At 44.1% G+C, this 16002-nt stretch overlaps 2 protein-coding genes across 5 annotated transcripts in view; one reads left to right on the forward strand and one right to left on the reverse strand.

The window, feature by feature from the left end:
* The window catches only part of tmem64 (transmembrane protein 64), a 79188-nt gene that overhangs the window by 35641 nt on the left and 27545 nt on the right, over positions 1–16002 (forward strand). For 3 of the 4 annotated variants that reach the window (XM_059978813.1, XM_059978820.1, XM_059978827.1), the window contains exon 2: positions 6943–7098. The exons of the other annotated variant lie outside the window; for it this stretch is intronic. In XM_059978813.1, coding sequence (XP_059834796.1) covers positions 6943–7098 — 156 coding nt within the window. The remainder of the gene's footprint in view (positions 1–6942; positions 7099–16002) is intronic. 4 annotated transcript variants of the gene reach the window in all.
* Positions 1054–3913, reverse strand: LOC132380626 (uncharacterized). The gene is made up of 2 exons (XM_059949603.1): positions 3000–3913; positions 1054–2889 (listed from the first exon to the last, which is right to left on the reverse strand). The coding sequence occupies exons 1-2, from the start codon at positions 3853–3855 to the stop codon at positions 1160–1162; spliced, it is 2586 nt and encodes an 861-aa protein (XP_059805586.1). The 5' UTR covers positions 3856–3913; the 3' UTR covers positions 1054–1159.

Genomic DNA, 16002 nt, shown 5'->3' on the forward strand with positions numbered 1-16002 from the left:
GGGGTGGGGAGCTCATTGATACCGATTGAATATTGAAAGGCCTTGAAAAAGAGAGTGGATTCGGAAAGGATGTTCCCTATCGTGGAGGAGTCTAGGACCAGAGGGCACAGTCTCAGAATAGAGGGACATCCATTTAAAATAGACATGAGGTATCTCTGTAGTGAGAGCGTGGTGAATCACAGACTGCTACTTAAGATGAATCATTTGGTATATTTTAGGCAGAGGTTGATAAGTTTTTGATTAATCAGGATATCAAGGGTTATAGGGAGAGAGGAGAATGGGGTGGAGAAGGATAATAAATTGGCCATGATAACATAGCATGGTGGGCTGTATGGCCTAATTTGCCTATGTACTATGGTCTTTATTTATTGAGATGCAGTGCAGAATAATCCTTACCGGCTCTTTGAGCTGCGGCGCCCAGCAATCCTCGATTTAAGACTTGACTTGGATTTTATTTCCTTTTACAAGGAGTCTTATGAAACCTGATGGCATGGACATAAATGCAAACATTATGACTGTCAGCATAATAACCCTGGTATAACAGTTAGTCTGAAATAAAAATGATAGAATAGCAACTCAATGTGCATTGTGGGTTTGCAGGCTGAGCAGCATTTAATTGCCTACCCCTTGCTGCCTTTTTGTGTGCACGTTGAAGGTGCACCAAATGCTTTATAAAGTGTCACTTAGGCAGGGCTTTAAAGTGATTAATAACTGCCTGGTTGGAACACCTTTCAATGGAATGTTCTACTGTACATACAGGTCTGGATGCATAAATACTGTTTTTCATTCTTGTAGTGTTATTCATTGAGCCTAAAAACATTTGCAAAAGTCACTATGTTTCAATCAGTTGCAAAAATGGAATATTTCATGATAAATATTCATGGTTACATGAATTGTATGCTTGATGCACCATCAATAACTCACACTGAGACGTAGGCGAGATATCGGCTTTTATTGACTGGAAGAAGGAACCAGGAGTGAGTGTCTATCATACAAGGTCCTGGAGACTGAGGCCGATCTTCAGGCCGCAGGTCTCCTTTATACAGGGGCCTGTGGGAGGAGCCACAGGAGCAGTCAGCAGGGGCGTGTCCCGACAGGCACATAGTTCACCACATTCACCCCCCCTTCGTTTGAAAAAGTCCTCATGTAGCGAAGGTTCTTACAAGTCAAGCCGATCAGGCGGTCGAATCTGTCGCTGCGATCTACGTAGCACCGGCTGTGACCGCATAGGTGCCGGCAACATTGGCGATTGCACAGGGGACGGGGGTTGCGCGTGTTCTTGCCCACTAGGCGCCGGTGATCCCTCATGCATGTGCGAGGCGCCTGGTATAAATGCGTACGAAACGCCCGGTATACAAGTGTCGTGAGGAGTCTGTGTAGGGCCTGGTGAGTACGGTGTCACCTCTGGTGCAGGGTTCACAGTTACCGGAGAGCCTTCAGGGTAGTGGTCTGCTGCACCTGCGGGTGCCAGGTCGCGGATGGAGACCGTGTCCTCCCGCCCATCAGGTAAGACCACGTAAGCATACTGGGGGTTCGCATGGAGAAGGTGAACCCTCTCCACCAGCGGGGAGTATTTATTGCTCCTCACATGTTTCCGGAGCAGCACTGGCCCCGGGGACGTCAGCCAAACTGGTAGGGTGGTCCCAGTGACAGACTTCCTGGGAAAAGAGAATAGGCGTTCGTGAGGGGTGGCATTGGTGGACGTACATAACAGAGAGCGGATAGAGTGCAGTGCCTCAGGGAGGACCTCCTGCCATCGAGAGACCGGCAACCCTTTGGACTTAAGGGCTAAAAGTGTGGCCTTCCACACTGTGGCATTCTCCCGCTCTACCTGGCCATTACCCCGGGGATTATAACTCGTGGTCCGACTGGTAGCAATGCCCCTAGCTAGCAAGTACTGGCGCAGCTCCTCACTCATAAAGGAGGACCCTCTATCACTGTGGATATAGCAGGGATACCCGAACAGAGTGAAGAGCTGGCGCAGGGCTTTTATGACGGACGTGGCAGTGGTGTCGGGGCAGGGGATGGCAAAGGGGAACCGTGAGAACTCGTCAATAACACTGAGAAAATAGACATTGCGGTCAGTGGAGGGAAGGGGGCCCTTAAAGTCAACACTCAGGCGTTCAAAAGGGCGGGTGGCCTTGACAAGTTGTGCCGTGTCAGGACAGTAGAAGTGCGGTTTGCACTCGGCACAAATTTGGCAGTCCCTGGTCATCGTCCTGATGTCCTCCAGGGAGTACGGCAGGTTCCGAGCTTTCACAAAATGGTAAAATCGGGTGACCCCCGGATGGCAAAGTTGTGCATGAAGGGCGTACAGCTGGTCGAGCTGTGTGCTAGCACATGTTCCCCGGGATAGGGCATCAGGGGGCTCATTGAGTCTGCCAGGCCGGTACAGGATATCATAGGTGTAGGTGGAGAGTTCTATCCTCCACCGCAAAATCTTATCATTTTTGATCTTGCCCCGCTGTTGGTTGCTGAACAGGAACGCAACCGAGCGCTGGTCGGTCAGCACAGTGAATCTTTTGCCAGCAAGATAGTGCCTCCAGTGCCTAACAGCCTCCACTATGGCCTGGGCTTCTTTCTCCACCGCGGAGTGCCGAATTTCAGAGCCTTGGAGGGTGCGAGAAAAGAATGCTACTGGTCTGCCTTCCTGATTAAGGGTAGCAGCCAGAGCGAAATCGGAGGCATCACACTCCACTTGGAAGGGAGCGGTCTCGTCCACTGCATGCATCGTAGCTTTGGCAATGTCCGCTTTAATGCAGTTGAAGGCCGCGCAGGCCTCAGCAGAGAGGGGAAACGAGGTAGACTTGACCAGGGGGCGAGCCTTGTCTGCGTAATGGGGGACCCATTGGGCGTAATAGGAAAAAACCCCAGGCACCGTCTGAGGGCCTTGAGAGTGGTGGGAAGAGGGAGCTCTAACAGGGGGCGCATACGTTCGGGATCAGGCCCAATAACCCCGTTTTCCACGACATACCCAAGTATAGCAAGGCGGGTGGTACCAAAAACACACTTGTCCCTGCTATAAGTAAGGTTCAGAGCTGCGGCCACTTGGAGAAACCATTGGAGGTTGGCGTCGTGATCTGGCCTGTCATGACCACAGATGGTGATGTTATCCAGATAGGGAAATGTGGCCTGCAGTTGGTACTGGTCCACCATCCGGTCCATTTCCCTCTGGAAGACAGAGACACCATTAGTGACACCGAAAGGGACGCGCAGGAAGTGATAGAGCCGGCCGCCCGCCTCGAAGGCGGTGTAGGGGCGGTCCTCTGGGCAGATGGGGAGCTGGTGATAAGCGGATTTCAGATCTATTGTCGAGTACACCTTATACTGAGCAATCTGGTTGACCATATCCGCGATGCGGGGTAGGGGGTATGCGTCAAGCTGCGTAAACCTATTGATGGTTTGACTATAGTCCACCACCATCCTATTTTTCTGCCCAGTCCGAACAACAACCACCTGGGCCCTCCAAGGGCTTGTGCTCGGCTCAATGATCCCCTCCCTGAGCAGCCGCTGCACCTCCGACTGAATGAAGGCCCGGTCCCCCGCGCTGTACCTCCTGCTTTTGGTTGCCACAGGTTTACAGTCGGGGGTCAGGTTGGCGAACAGCGGTGGGGGAGGGATCTTGAGAGTGGAGAGGCTGCAAGTGTCGGTAGCGCAGCTGTTGGCCTGGTTCTGGATGGGATGTGTGTGTCCGTGTGTGTGTGTGGTCAGTAGCGGGGTATGTGAAGAAGTCCCACAAAACTGAGGATTCTTGACAGTGAGTGGTGGGAGGGGCCCGTCGTATACCATAGTCACACTTTCGAGATGGCTCTGGAAGTCCAGCCCCAATAGCACAGGTGCACACAGATTAGGCATGACCAGCAGTTCAAAGTCCCGATATACTGTGCCTTGCACCACCAAAGTCGCTACACAACCCACCCGGATGTCTGCGCACTGCGACCCAGAGGCCAAATGGAACCTCCGACTGACCGGCCACGTTGCAAGTCCGCAGCGTTGCACTGTGTCCGGGTGAATAAAACTCCCAGTGCTGCCCGTGTCAAACAGGCATCCAGTCCAATGCCCCTCCACCTGGATGTCCATCATGGATCTTGCAAGCTGGTGTGGGGCGCTTTGGTCGAGAGTCACAGTGGCCAGAGTTGGATCGCCGTCGGGGTACCCGGTCAGCATCGGAGGGTCGGGGGCGGGGCATGCTGACGCCGACAAAGATGGCCGCTCACATCCGGGGTACCCGGTCAGCATCCGAGGATCGGGGGCGGGGCGTGCTGACGTCGACAAAGATGGCCGCCCACATCCCGGCATGCAAGATGGCGGCCCCCACGTTTCACCCGCAGCGCTGCACTCCGCTCGAGGTTGAGACTTACAGACCTTGGCGAAGTGGCCCCGCTTTCCGCATCTGGAGCAGGTCGCTTCTCGCGCTGGACAGCGTTGTCGAGGATGTTTCTTTTGGCCACAGAAATAACAAAGCACGAGTTTCTTACGGGCCACCGCCGTGGTCTGGGTCGGGGAGCTCGTGGAATCGCGACTGGCGGCGGCGTTGGCGAATTCGCTCCTGGGAGCCGGCGGTGGCGGGGTCTGAGGCGTCCACGAAACCGGCGGGGAATCGCGCGACTGGACAGCGTCGGCGTTATGCAAAGCAGCTTCTAGAGCGTTGGCCTTCTCTATCGCCGAGCTTAAGGTAAGATCCGAGTTCTCCAGCAGCCGCTGGCGCATGTACACTGACCTCAGTCCCGTCACAAAGGCGTCTCGCACCAGCAGCTCCGCATGCTGTTCTGCCGTGAGCGTCTTGCAGTCGCAAGGTCGGACGAGTGTCTGTAGTGCTCGGAGAAACTCAGCGCACGATTCGCCAGGCCGCTGTTGCCGGGTAGCTAAGCGATGTCTTGCGTAGACGGTGTTCACCGGCCGCAGGTACTGTCGTTTGAGGGCGTCCAGTGCCCCTTCGTAGGTCGGCAGGTCCCGGATAAAGGAGTAAACTTTGGAGGAGACCCTCGAGAGTAGGAGTCTGTGCATAACGGCGGGTTCAGTCGCACGAAGCTCCGCCAAGTACGATTGGAAGCATGCAAGCCAGTGTTCAAAAGCGAGAGCTGTGTCAGGGTCTTGAGGGTCCAAATCCAACCGGTCCGGACGCAAAACGGGTTCCATGTTTTAAAACTTCCAGTCAATAAAATTGATGCACCATCAATAACTCACACTGAGACGTAGGCGAGATATCGGCTTTTATTGACTGGAAGAAGGAACCAGGAGTGAGTGTCTATCATACAAGGTCCTGGAGACTGAGGCCGATCTTCAGGCCGCAGGTCTCCTTTATACAGGGGCCTGTGGGAGGAGCCACAGGAGCAGTCAGCAGGGGCGTGTCCCGACAGGCACATAGTTCACCACAATGCTGTTCTTGCCTATTACTTAAAATGAATAGCCACATGCTATTTAATGTGTGTACTCTGGTAACTGGTTATAATTAGAAATGGGTCATCTGATTTTGGTTCTGGATTATATGTAACTTTGCAGAATTCACTGAAAAAACATTTAACAGTAGAATTCTTAATTTCTGTTATTGAACCTATTCCGAATGTAATGTGTAGCTTAAATATTTCTTGCATTGTTAATATTCTAGCCATCCAACCTGGGATTAATCTTAATCCAGGAAGAAGTTGTACAACTGCCTCTTGAGAGTTTAGTTTTGAAGTTTTGACAATGAGTGCTGTTTGGATTGCTTTGGTTGTGGAACTGTTTTGTTTACTTAAGAAAGCTTTGCTGGATTAACACATGGTATTGATTTAATTGTAGTTCAATGTAAATGTATTTTCTAAGTACACATATGTCACCATATACAACCTTGAGATTCATTTTCTTGCAGACATTCATACTAAATACAACAACCACCATCAAATCAATGAAAGACTATACCCAATTGGATGGCAAACAACTGTGCAAATACAACAAGAAAGAAAAAATGAAATAATAAGAATGGTAATAAATAAATAAGCAATAAATATCGAACAGGAGATGAATTCTTGAAAGTGAGTCCATAGGTTGTGGGAATAGTTCAGTGATGGAACGAGTGAAGTTATCCCCTTTGGTTCAAGAGCCTGATGGTTGAGGGATAATGACTGTTCCTGAACCTGCTGGTGTAGGTCCTAAGGCTCCTGTCCCACCTGCTTGACTGCAGAAGAGAGCATGGCCTGGGTGATGGTGGTCCTTGACGATAGATGCTGCTTTCCTGTGACAGTGCTTAGTGTAGATATGCTCACTTGGTGGGGAGGGCTTTACCTGTGATAGTATGGGCCAAATGCTCTACTTATTGCAGGCATTTCCATTTAAGGGCATTAGTGTTTCCATACTGGGCCGTGATGTAACCGGTCAATATACTCTCCACAATATTGAGGTTTGTCAACATTTTAGATAATTAAAGTTGTAGAGTGAAGTCTCCCTGAAAAAGTATGTTGATTCTGAATATTTCCTGAATTCGACTTCTGTTTATTTTTATACATATTGACAAATGGACCAGCAGTTTGTGATTTTGAAGGCAGTTCGCAGAAGATTCCCAAGATTGAGTTGAAGGGATCGTATAAGACGGTGATTGACAATCTGGATGCTCAGAGAGCATGACCCCCAGCTGAGTCATCCAGAAGTGGGGGACTGTAGCTTCAGATTTAAGATAGAGATGAGGAACTTTTCCTAAAGGTTGGGAATATTTGGAATTCTCTAACCCAGAATGTATGGAGAGTGAATCGTTGAATATATTTGAGGCTGAGACATTTTTTAATATAGTAAAGTCTGTGGGGAATGTGCAGGGAAATGGAATTGAAGCTAAAATATGATCAGCTATTATCTGAAAGTCCATATGGGTTACTCTGGCTCTTATTTCAATGCTTTTACAAATATTGATGTAACTGATGACATAAATTCTGATATTCTTAACTAATATTTAGTTTTATAATCCTACAGATTACCAATTTGTCTCTTCCAAATTACCTTGTTGCATCTTCAGTTGGACTGCTCCCTACCCAGCTATTGAATTCTTATTTAGGAACAACTTTGCGCACAATGGAAGATGTCATTGCTGAACAAAATGTTAGTGGATATTTAATATTCAGTCTTCAGGTAGGGTATTTCTTGTGTTATTCTTGCTTTCTTCCTGAGCAGTGAAAATTCAATAATGTTTAAATTTATCTCATTGTTATTCTGATATTTTTTGGTATGGTTATGTTGCAGAAATGGAGTGGAAAAATAATGATATTTGGGCAAATCACACATTTGGATATGTGAGAAATTTTGTCTTGACAAGGGAGGAATAATACTCCCATATATTCTTTCCTTCTGGTTTTTGCTGCTAAAGTACTTGTATCATGCCTTATTGCCGCTCTTTCCTTTATATGGTAATGTGATGTTTACACTGAACTTTTTTTTAATAATGGATAACCAGTAGTGCATACAGTCACCTAACTGTCCCATTATGAACAAATTTATATAGACTAGGATAGAAGCTGTATCTCCATTTGTAAATGTATTGCTGCTTCTGATTTATTTTGAACAAATTGAATGAGGTTTTTCTTTTCATACAATTCAGACTTCTAAGAAAATTGTATAATTCCATCAGCATGTTTCAAAGCACACCCCAAGAATAATATACAATATTTAAAATTCAAGGAGATATAACAACACAAAGGTAATATACCCCAAAGACTAGTGCAAAAAAGACTTCCAAAGGAAGAGAGATGGAGAGTTTTGAGGAGAGGATTCAAGTTATTGACAAATGACATCATTATCCAGTGATGCTCAAATATTTCTGATGTTCTTAACTAATATTTAATTTTAGGATCCTATGGATTACCCAGACCTAGAGAGCTCCCAGACCACATCCCCAGTGCCCCCCTCTCCCTTTCCAGCAATTGCACAAAAAACTATAAAGAACTTTGACCTGAGCATGGTGAAAGAAAATAGAAGCTGCAAATTACAGTAAAAGCAATTTTCATCAATAATTTTAGAACATAAATAGTAGTAGTCCAGCTATTCATTATTTAATTGCATTTTCAGCTTTCATAGAGATGGATGGACTTGATTCAGCAATAGCAGCTTCTCAACATCAGGCTGAATGTCACTCAAAGAAACCCTAATCCCATGTTCAGTAATTTGCATTCTCTGTTTTGATGCTTTGAAAGAAGTTGGGTAACTGCACTGAAGCAATGATCACTAAATATGATGTTTGAAAGGCAGTAAAGAACATCTTGACCTTTTTCCATAGGGCAGGATGGCATTTAGAGATTTCTTTCTACAACCAAAAGTCTTGATAGGATTTTTTTGAATGTCATCTTCAGCTCAGTCATTTTGTTGCGAGATTGTTTCTTCCTCCAAATTTACTGTTAATTCCTCATTACAAGTGTACAGAAATTGATTTATTACCAAATCTGAAATTAGGATCGAGAGAAGATCCTGAAATCTCTGATTTGTCTTTATGCAGCTCACCCAGGCGGGCACAGTATACTTGAAAATTGCCATCTGGTATTCCTTCTTTCTTACTCTTTCAACTGGGAGGCTTGGAAGTTGTAAACTTCAACAATTCCTGAGCCTCCCTGAGACCAATGTTGCACTTGAATAGAGTTAATTTGGGCAGAAATTTGTAGCCGACTGATTTGACTTTGAGATTCACATCATCTCTTTGCAATTGAAGATTGATTTTATTTAACTTTGTGAATAATTCCAAGAAATAAATAATGCTATTAATAATATTCTTGAGTTGATTACAGAATGAAGCATTCAAGTCTTCAAAGAATTTTATCCCAGTTTCAAAAAGCATATAAAGGTTTCTTAAGTAGTTTTCTTTTGAGAACCATCTAACTTCTGAATGTAACAGCAAGGAATCAAATTGTTCATCATTCTCAATACAAAGCTCTCAGAGTAGCCAAGATTTGAGGACATGGGACTTGTTTTTATTTACTGCTGTGATAACAGTATTTGATGATTTATGCACCCAATCACTTAGGTTTATTGCAAAAAGATGTTGTCTGAGAATGGCACAGTGAATGGTAAGTATAAAGCAAGAATATTGATGAGTAGAACGTCCTCTTTGAAAAATTGCTCAACAACCAGAAATATTGACTTCCTCCTTGTTATCTGTTTATAGTCCACTTGTAAATAACAACTCTGGATCCATGCTTTCTTCTTTTATGAAGCAAACATAACAACAAAAAAACAAAGATTTGTTGCCTGGCAAGGTTAATTCATCCATCTGCAGAGCAAATACTGTTGGACAATGTGTCTTCCTCATTCTCAAACATTACATCTATCCACCTATTGATCTGGTGGCTTGTTCAAAGCCATACTCAAACTTTCTGTTGCTGCTGACAGAATCAGTTCTCCAATTGTCTGGAACTTTCCAGATTTGGCAATGAATCAGAATTGGGTTTATTGTCACTAGTAGGTGTCGTGAAATTTGTCTACTTAGCAACAGCAGAAAAATGCAATGCATGATAATATAGAAGAAAAAAATAAATCAGTAAATCAATTAGAGTAAGTACAAACAAGAGAAAATCTGCAGATGCTGGAAATCCAGGCAACACACACACAAAATGCTGGAGGAACTCAACAGACCAGGCAGAATCTATGGAAAAGAGTATAGTTGATGATTTGGGCCAAGAACCTTCAGCAGGACTGCAGAAAAAAAAAGCTAAAAAATAGTTTTAAAAGTTGGGGGTAGGAGAAGGAGAAACACAAGGTGATAGGTGAAACCTGAAGGGGGTGGGATGAAGTAAAGAACTGGGAAGTTGGTGAAAGAGACTGAAGGCCAGGGAAGAAAGTAAAGGGAGGAGGAGCATCAGAGGGAGATGATGGGCAGGCAAGGATATGTATATTTAAAAATAGTACAAAAACAGAAATAATATAATTTTTTAAAGAAGTGAGAGTGTTCAATGTCCATTTAGGAATCGAATGACAGAGGAAGAAGCTGTTCCTGAGTCAGAGTGTGTGCCTTTAGGCTTCCTGACGGTAACTATGAGAAAAGGGCATTCCCAGGGTGATGGGGTCCTTAATAATAGTCGTCACCTTTCTGAAGCACCACTCCTTGAAGATGTCTTGGATACTGTGAGCAATAGCATGTTGTATGAAGCACGCAAACCATCGCTGTTTTGTTAGGAAGTAATGGCAAACATGTTTTGAAGTGTTTTCTGTTTCTAAAAGTTTTCGCAAAGTGACTGAAAATAACCCAAGTTTTTACTTGCTTTATCAATATTCTCTTCAAATGTTCAAGGAGCCTGGATGGTTTCATAGCCTCATTTGAAAAACTTTCACACAACAGACACATTGGCTATTGTTGGTTGCTGAGTGCTGATATAAATCCATATTTCAGATATTCCACACTATATTTCACACTTCTATTTCATTTAGTCTGCCTCTGCCATTTTTATTGCGGATTAATAACCCGATTAATAATCCTATATTAATATAGGATTAATATGTGCCTACTGTTTAAGTCCTCAAGTTGCTGTCAATAAAGGGGAAAGTAATAACATCATAATAGCTCAGGCAAAACCTGACTGTCTGCCTGAAAGTACATGAAGTGGGCAGCGATATCTCTGTTGGGCTGTAGGCTAGAGAAATGTGGTCAAGACCATTCAAAAGGGCAGATTCTGAACTTTACCCTATTGAGTGACACACCATAATTCACCGGAATTGTCTGCCTGCGTGATTAGGGTTTGGGAATCATAGTAGCTAACGCTGTACTACAGTAGTGAATGGCAATAATGCATGGGCCAGGCCCAATAATAACACAATTTCTTTAGTCCCAATTTCTCATGATAATGCCAAGTACAGAAATGTCACACTTCTTCAACAACTATAACACGCTTCGAGCAAAGTCTAAGAGAGCGTGTGTTAGCAGGACATGAGGTGATTAGGTGATAATTGTAATCAGTTATGAGGCACTGATGATCAAATACTTTTAATAATTACTTTGTTTCTTACATTAAGCCGGTAATCCCTCAGCTGCCCCTCTTGCTAGTAAGTGCACCCCACTGTCTCCCTACTTTATTCTCCCCACCCTTTAGAAACTCCTACCAGTCCCAGGGTGATGATACTGCCCACTTTGGGAACCACTGACATAGATATTTTCAATCCCTTCTCACATTTTTCCATTCTATATTTTTTCAGGTGCAACTTATTGTAAACTATTGCAATTTATATACTTCCTTTCCTAACTGTTTAGGATATTTTAAAAAAGTCAGTATTGTTTGCTGTCTATAGCAGCATTCAGTCTCCTAATTACATTACTGAACCTTCAGTGTTGAGAAATGGATTTTGCTCCTTTCAGCCTTTTTGGTCCAACTCCATGGATTGAAAATTGGCTGACTGACAGGAAACAAAGAGTAGCGATTAACGGGTCCCTTTCGGAATGGCAGGCTGTGACCAGTGGGGTACCGCAAGGTTCGGTACTGGAACCGCAGCTGTTTACAATATACATTAATAATTTAGATGAAGGGATTAAAAGTAACATTAGCAAATTTGCTGATGACACAAAGCTGGGTGGCAGTGTGAAACGTCAAGAGGATGTTGTGAGAATGCAGGGTGACTTGGACAGGTTGGGTGAGTGGGCAAATGAATGGCAGATGCAGTTTAATGTGGATAAATGAGAGGTTATCCACTTTGGTGGCAAGAACAGGAAGGCAGATTACTATCTAAATGGAGTCAAGTTGGGAAAAGGGGAAGTACAACGAGACCTAGGTGTTCTTGTACATCAGTCAATGAAAGCAAGCATGCAGGTACAGCAGGCAGTGAAGAAAGCTAATGGCATGCTGGCTTTTATAACATGAGGAATTGAGTATAGGAGTAAAGAGGTCCTTCTGCAGCTGTACAGGGCCCTGGTGAGACCCCAACTGGAGTATTGTGTGCAGTTTTGGTCTCCAAATTTGAGGAAGGACATTCTTGCTATTGAGAGAGTGCAGCGTAGGTTCACAAGGTTAATTCCCGGAATGGCGGGACTGTCATATGTTGACAGATTGGAGCGACTGGGCTTGTATACACTGGAATTTAGAAGGATGAGAGGGGATCTGATTGAAATATATAAGATTATTAAGGGATTGGACACACTGGAGGCAGGAAGCATGTTCCTAGAGGCCACAGTTTAAGAATAAGGGGTAGGCCATTTAGAACAGAGATGCGGAAAAACTTTTTCACCCAGAGAGTGATGGATATGTGGAATGCTCTGCCCCAGAAGGCAGTGGAGGCCAAGTCTCTGGATGCATTCAAGTGAGAGTTAGATAAAGGTCTTATAGATAGCGGGGTCAAGGGATATGGGGAGAGGGCAGGAACGGGGTACTGATTGTGTATGATCAGCCATGATCACAGTGAATGGTGGTGCTGGCTAGAAGGGCCGAATGGCCCACTCCTGCACCTACTGTCTGTTGTCTGTTGAGCTGAGTTTATATCTGTGTTGCTGCATTCCTCTCAAACTAGATATTTGATTTTGGTGTTTTGTTTCTAAACAAGTCTGCATATCTCTTATAATTTACTTATAAATATCTGTCAGTCCAAGATTCAAGTTAACAATTGACCATGTGACACTTGCTGTTTGCAGAAAGGCGTCCAAGGTTCTATCACCCTTTGTTTTTCTTGAATTGATTAGATACAGTTCTTAAATTCATGGAAGGGTCAGAGACCAGTAAATATAATTTACTTATCACTTTATCTAACAAAACTATTTTGATAAGCCTATATCTTGTCCCACTCTCTTGCTGGTATAATCGGTATAACTTATTTTATAAATGTTCATTAGATTGTCATTTACCCCAATTTACTTAAAGAATATTTATTTTCACTTTGCTGATGTCAACCTTATCTATATCCTTAACTGTTACATTATTCTCCCTTTCTGACAGAATATTAAACTCTTCATACTTTGATTGCCTTTAAATAAAATGTGTACACAAATTATTGTTCTTAACTAAATCTAGTTTAACATTTATTACTAAATTGAATATGAGATTTGATATAGGAGCAGAATTATTCTGCTTCATCATTCAATCATGACTGATTTTTTTCTTTCAATGTCATTCTCCACCTTTTTCCCTGTAACTCTTAATCCCCCCCCCCCCCCACCCCACTCATCCAGAACCTATCTATCTCTGCTTTAAATACATCCAGTGACTTGGCCTCCAAGACCTCTATACATATTCCACAGATTCAACACCCTTTGGTTAAAGAAATTGCCCTTCATCTCAATTTTAAAGGATGCTTCTTTATTCAGGTGATCTCCCCTCTGATCCTTTGCAGTTACATCTTCTCATCTTATCTCACTCCTTGCTATTCGTTTAATTTCATTTTTTTTACCAACGGGGCCACCTCTTCCCATTTGCCCGTCTTTTCTATTGAATACTTAGCTACCAACTCTGGTCGTCTTGAGGCTATGTCTCCTATGATGCCAATGACATCATACCCATCAACTTAGATCTATGCTGTAAACTCATTTAACTTGATACATATACTGCGTGCATTCAAATACAATATGTCAGTCCTTTTTGTGCTTCTCCACTCTAATTGTTCCCTTGTTATATAACCATATAACAATTACAGCACGGAAACAGGCCATCTCGGCCCTTCTAGTATGTGCCGAATGCTTACTCTCACCTAGTCCCACTGACCTGCACTCAGCCCATAAACCTCCATTCCTTTCCTGTCCATATACCTTTTCAATTTTACTTTAAATGACAATATCGAACCTGCCTCTACCACTTCTACGGGAAGCTCATTTCACACAGCTACCACTCTCTGAGTAAAGAACTTCCCCCTCGTGTTACCTCTAAACTTTAACTCTCCTTAACTCTCGTCCTTTTGTTTGAATCTCCCCTACTCTCAATGGAAAAAGCCTATCCACATCAACTCTATCTATCCCTTCATAATTTTAAATACTTCTATCAAGTCCCCCCTCAACCTTCTATGCTCCAAAGAATAAAGACCTAACTTGTTCAACTTTTCTCTCTAACTTAGGTGCTGAAACCCAGGTAACATTCTAAAAAATCTTCTCTGTACTCTCTCTATTTTGTTGACATCTTTCCTTAATTCGGTGACCAGGCTGTACACAATACTCCAAATTTGGCCTCACCAATGCCTTGTACAATTTTAACATTACACCCCAACTCCTATACTCAATACTCTGATTAAATGCTCTGATTGTTGCCTAAAGTGAGATTCTTAACCCTTTGAAAACTCTCTGTTCTACTTTTTAATCTGGAAACTTTAATAACCCCTCTTGTGTTGTGTTGTGTTATCTTAAACTTCTCAATTTTTCATGCTGTTAAACACACCCCACTAGTGTTGAATTTAAAGCCCTGTCTACAGCCCTACTGATGGGTCTCATGTTCTGGTGTGATTTTTAGATGGAGCTTGTCCCACTGGAACAGTTCCTCTTTCTTCATTTACAGAACTAGTGTCCTATGAATTCAAACCTACTTCTCCCCTGTTTGCCTCTTTAGTCTTGTTGACTGTATGTTAATTAGTGTGTGGCTCAGGTAGCAATCCAGAGATTATTACCTTTTTTTTGGTTCTTTTTAATTCCTAGCTGGTTATATTCCTTTGACAGAACTTACTTCCTTGTTTTGTATATCATTAGTACCTTCATGGACCATGACAACTGTGGCTTTTTTCTCCCATTCCAGTTTCCTCGACAGACCAGATGAAATGTCCAGAACCAGGGCATCAGAAAGGCATCACAGCTATTGGAACCTTTAACCCTGGAAACAGAGAGCTCTTCTTAGGCCCTGACTATGCTATTTCCAATTACAACTACATTTCTCTTCTCTCTCCCCCCTCGCTCTTGAATGGCATTCTAAGCCAAAATCCTATGGTTAACTTCTGCCACCTCCAATGGGATCCCACTACCAAGCACATCTTTCTCTCCCCCCCCTTTCTGCTTTCTACAGGGATCACTCCCTACGAGACTCCCTTGTCCGCTCGTCCCCCCCCCCCCCCCCATCCCGTCCCACCGATCTCCCACCTGGCACTTATCCTTGTAAGCGGAACAAGTGCTACACCTGCCCTTACACTTCTTTCCTCACCCCCATTCAGGTCCCCAGATAGTCCTTCCAGGTGAGGTGACACTTCACCTGTGAGTCGACTGGTGTGGTATAATGTGTCCGGTGCTCCCGGTGTGGCCTTTTATATATTGGTGAGACCCGACGCAGACTGGGAGACCGTTTCGCTGAACACCTACGCTCGGTCCACAAGAAAAAGCAGGATCTCCCAGTGGCCACACATTTTAATTCCACGTCCCATTCCCATTCTGATATGTCTATCCATGGCCTCCTCTATTGTCAAAATGAATCCAAACTCAGGTTGGAGGAACAACACCTTGTATACCGGCTGGGTAGCCTCCAACCTGATGGCATGAACATTGACTTCTCTAACTTCCGTTAATGCCCCTCCTCCCCTTCTTACTCCATTCCTGACATATTTAGTTGTTTGCCTGTTCTCCATCTCCCTCTGGTGCTTCTTCCCCCCCCCCCCCCCTCCCTCTCCTGAGGCCTTCTGTCCCATGATCCTTTCCCTTCTCCAGCTCTGTATCACTTTCACCAATCACCTTTCCAGCTCTTAGCTTCATCCCACCCCCTCCGGTCTTCTCCTATCATTTTGCATTTCTCCCTCCCCCAACTACTTTCAAATCTCTCACTATCTTTCCTTTCAGTTAGTCCTGATGAAGGGTCTCAGCCCGAAATGTTGACAGTGCTTTTCCTATAGATGCTGCCTGGCCTGCTGTGTTCCACCAGCATTTTGTGTGTGTTGTTGTTTGAATTTCCAGCATCTGCAGATTTCCTCGTGTTTGATCCTATGGTTAGGTTGTCATTCCTTCCTACTTCCCCACTCTCATCCACACAGGATGATCTTTGCTATTTATACCACTTAATAACTTATATTATTATAAAGATGTTTGGCCATAGTTCTGAAAGTGCATTAGCAATAGCTAGCACATTATACCCCAACTTGAAATTGCATCTGCAGTTCATTCAGTTAATTCTTTGTAAA

This window comes from Hypanus sabinus, chromosome 1, assembly GCF_030144855.1.
Source record: "Hypanus sabinus isolate sHypSab1 chromosome 1, sHypSab1.hap1, whole genome shotgun sequence".
Taxonomy (NCBI): Eukaryota; Metazoa; Chordata; class Chondrichthyes; order Myliobatiformes; family Dasyatidae; genus Hypanus; species Hypanus sabinus.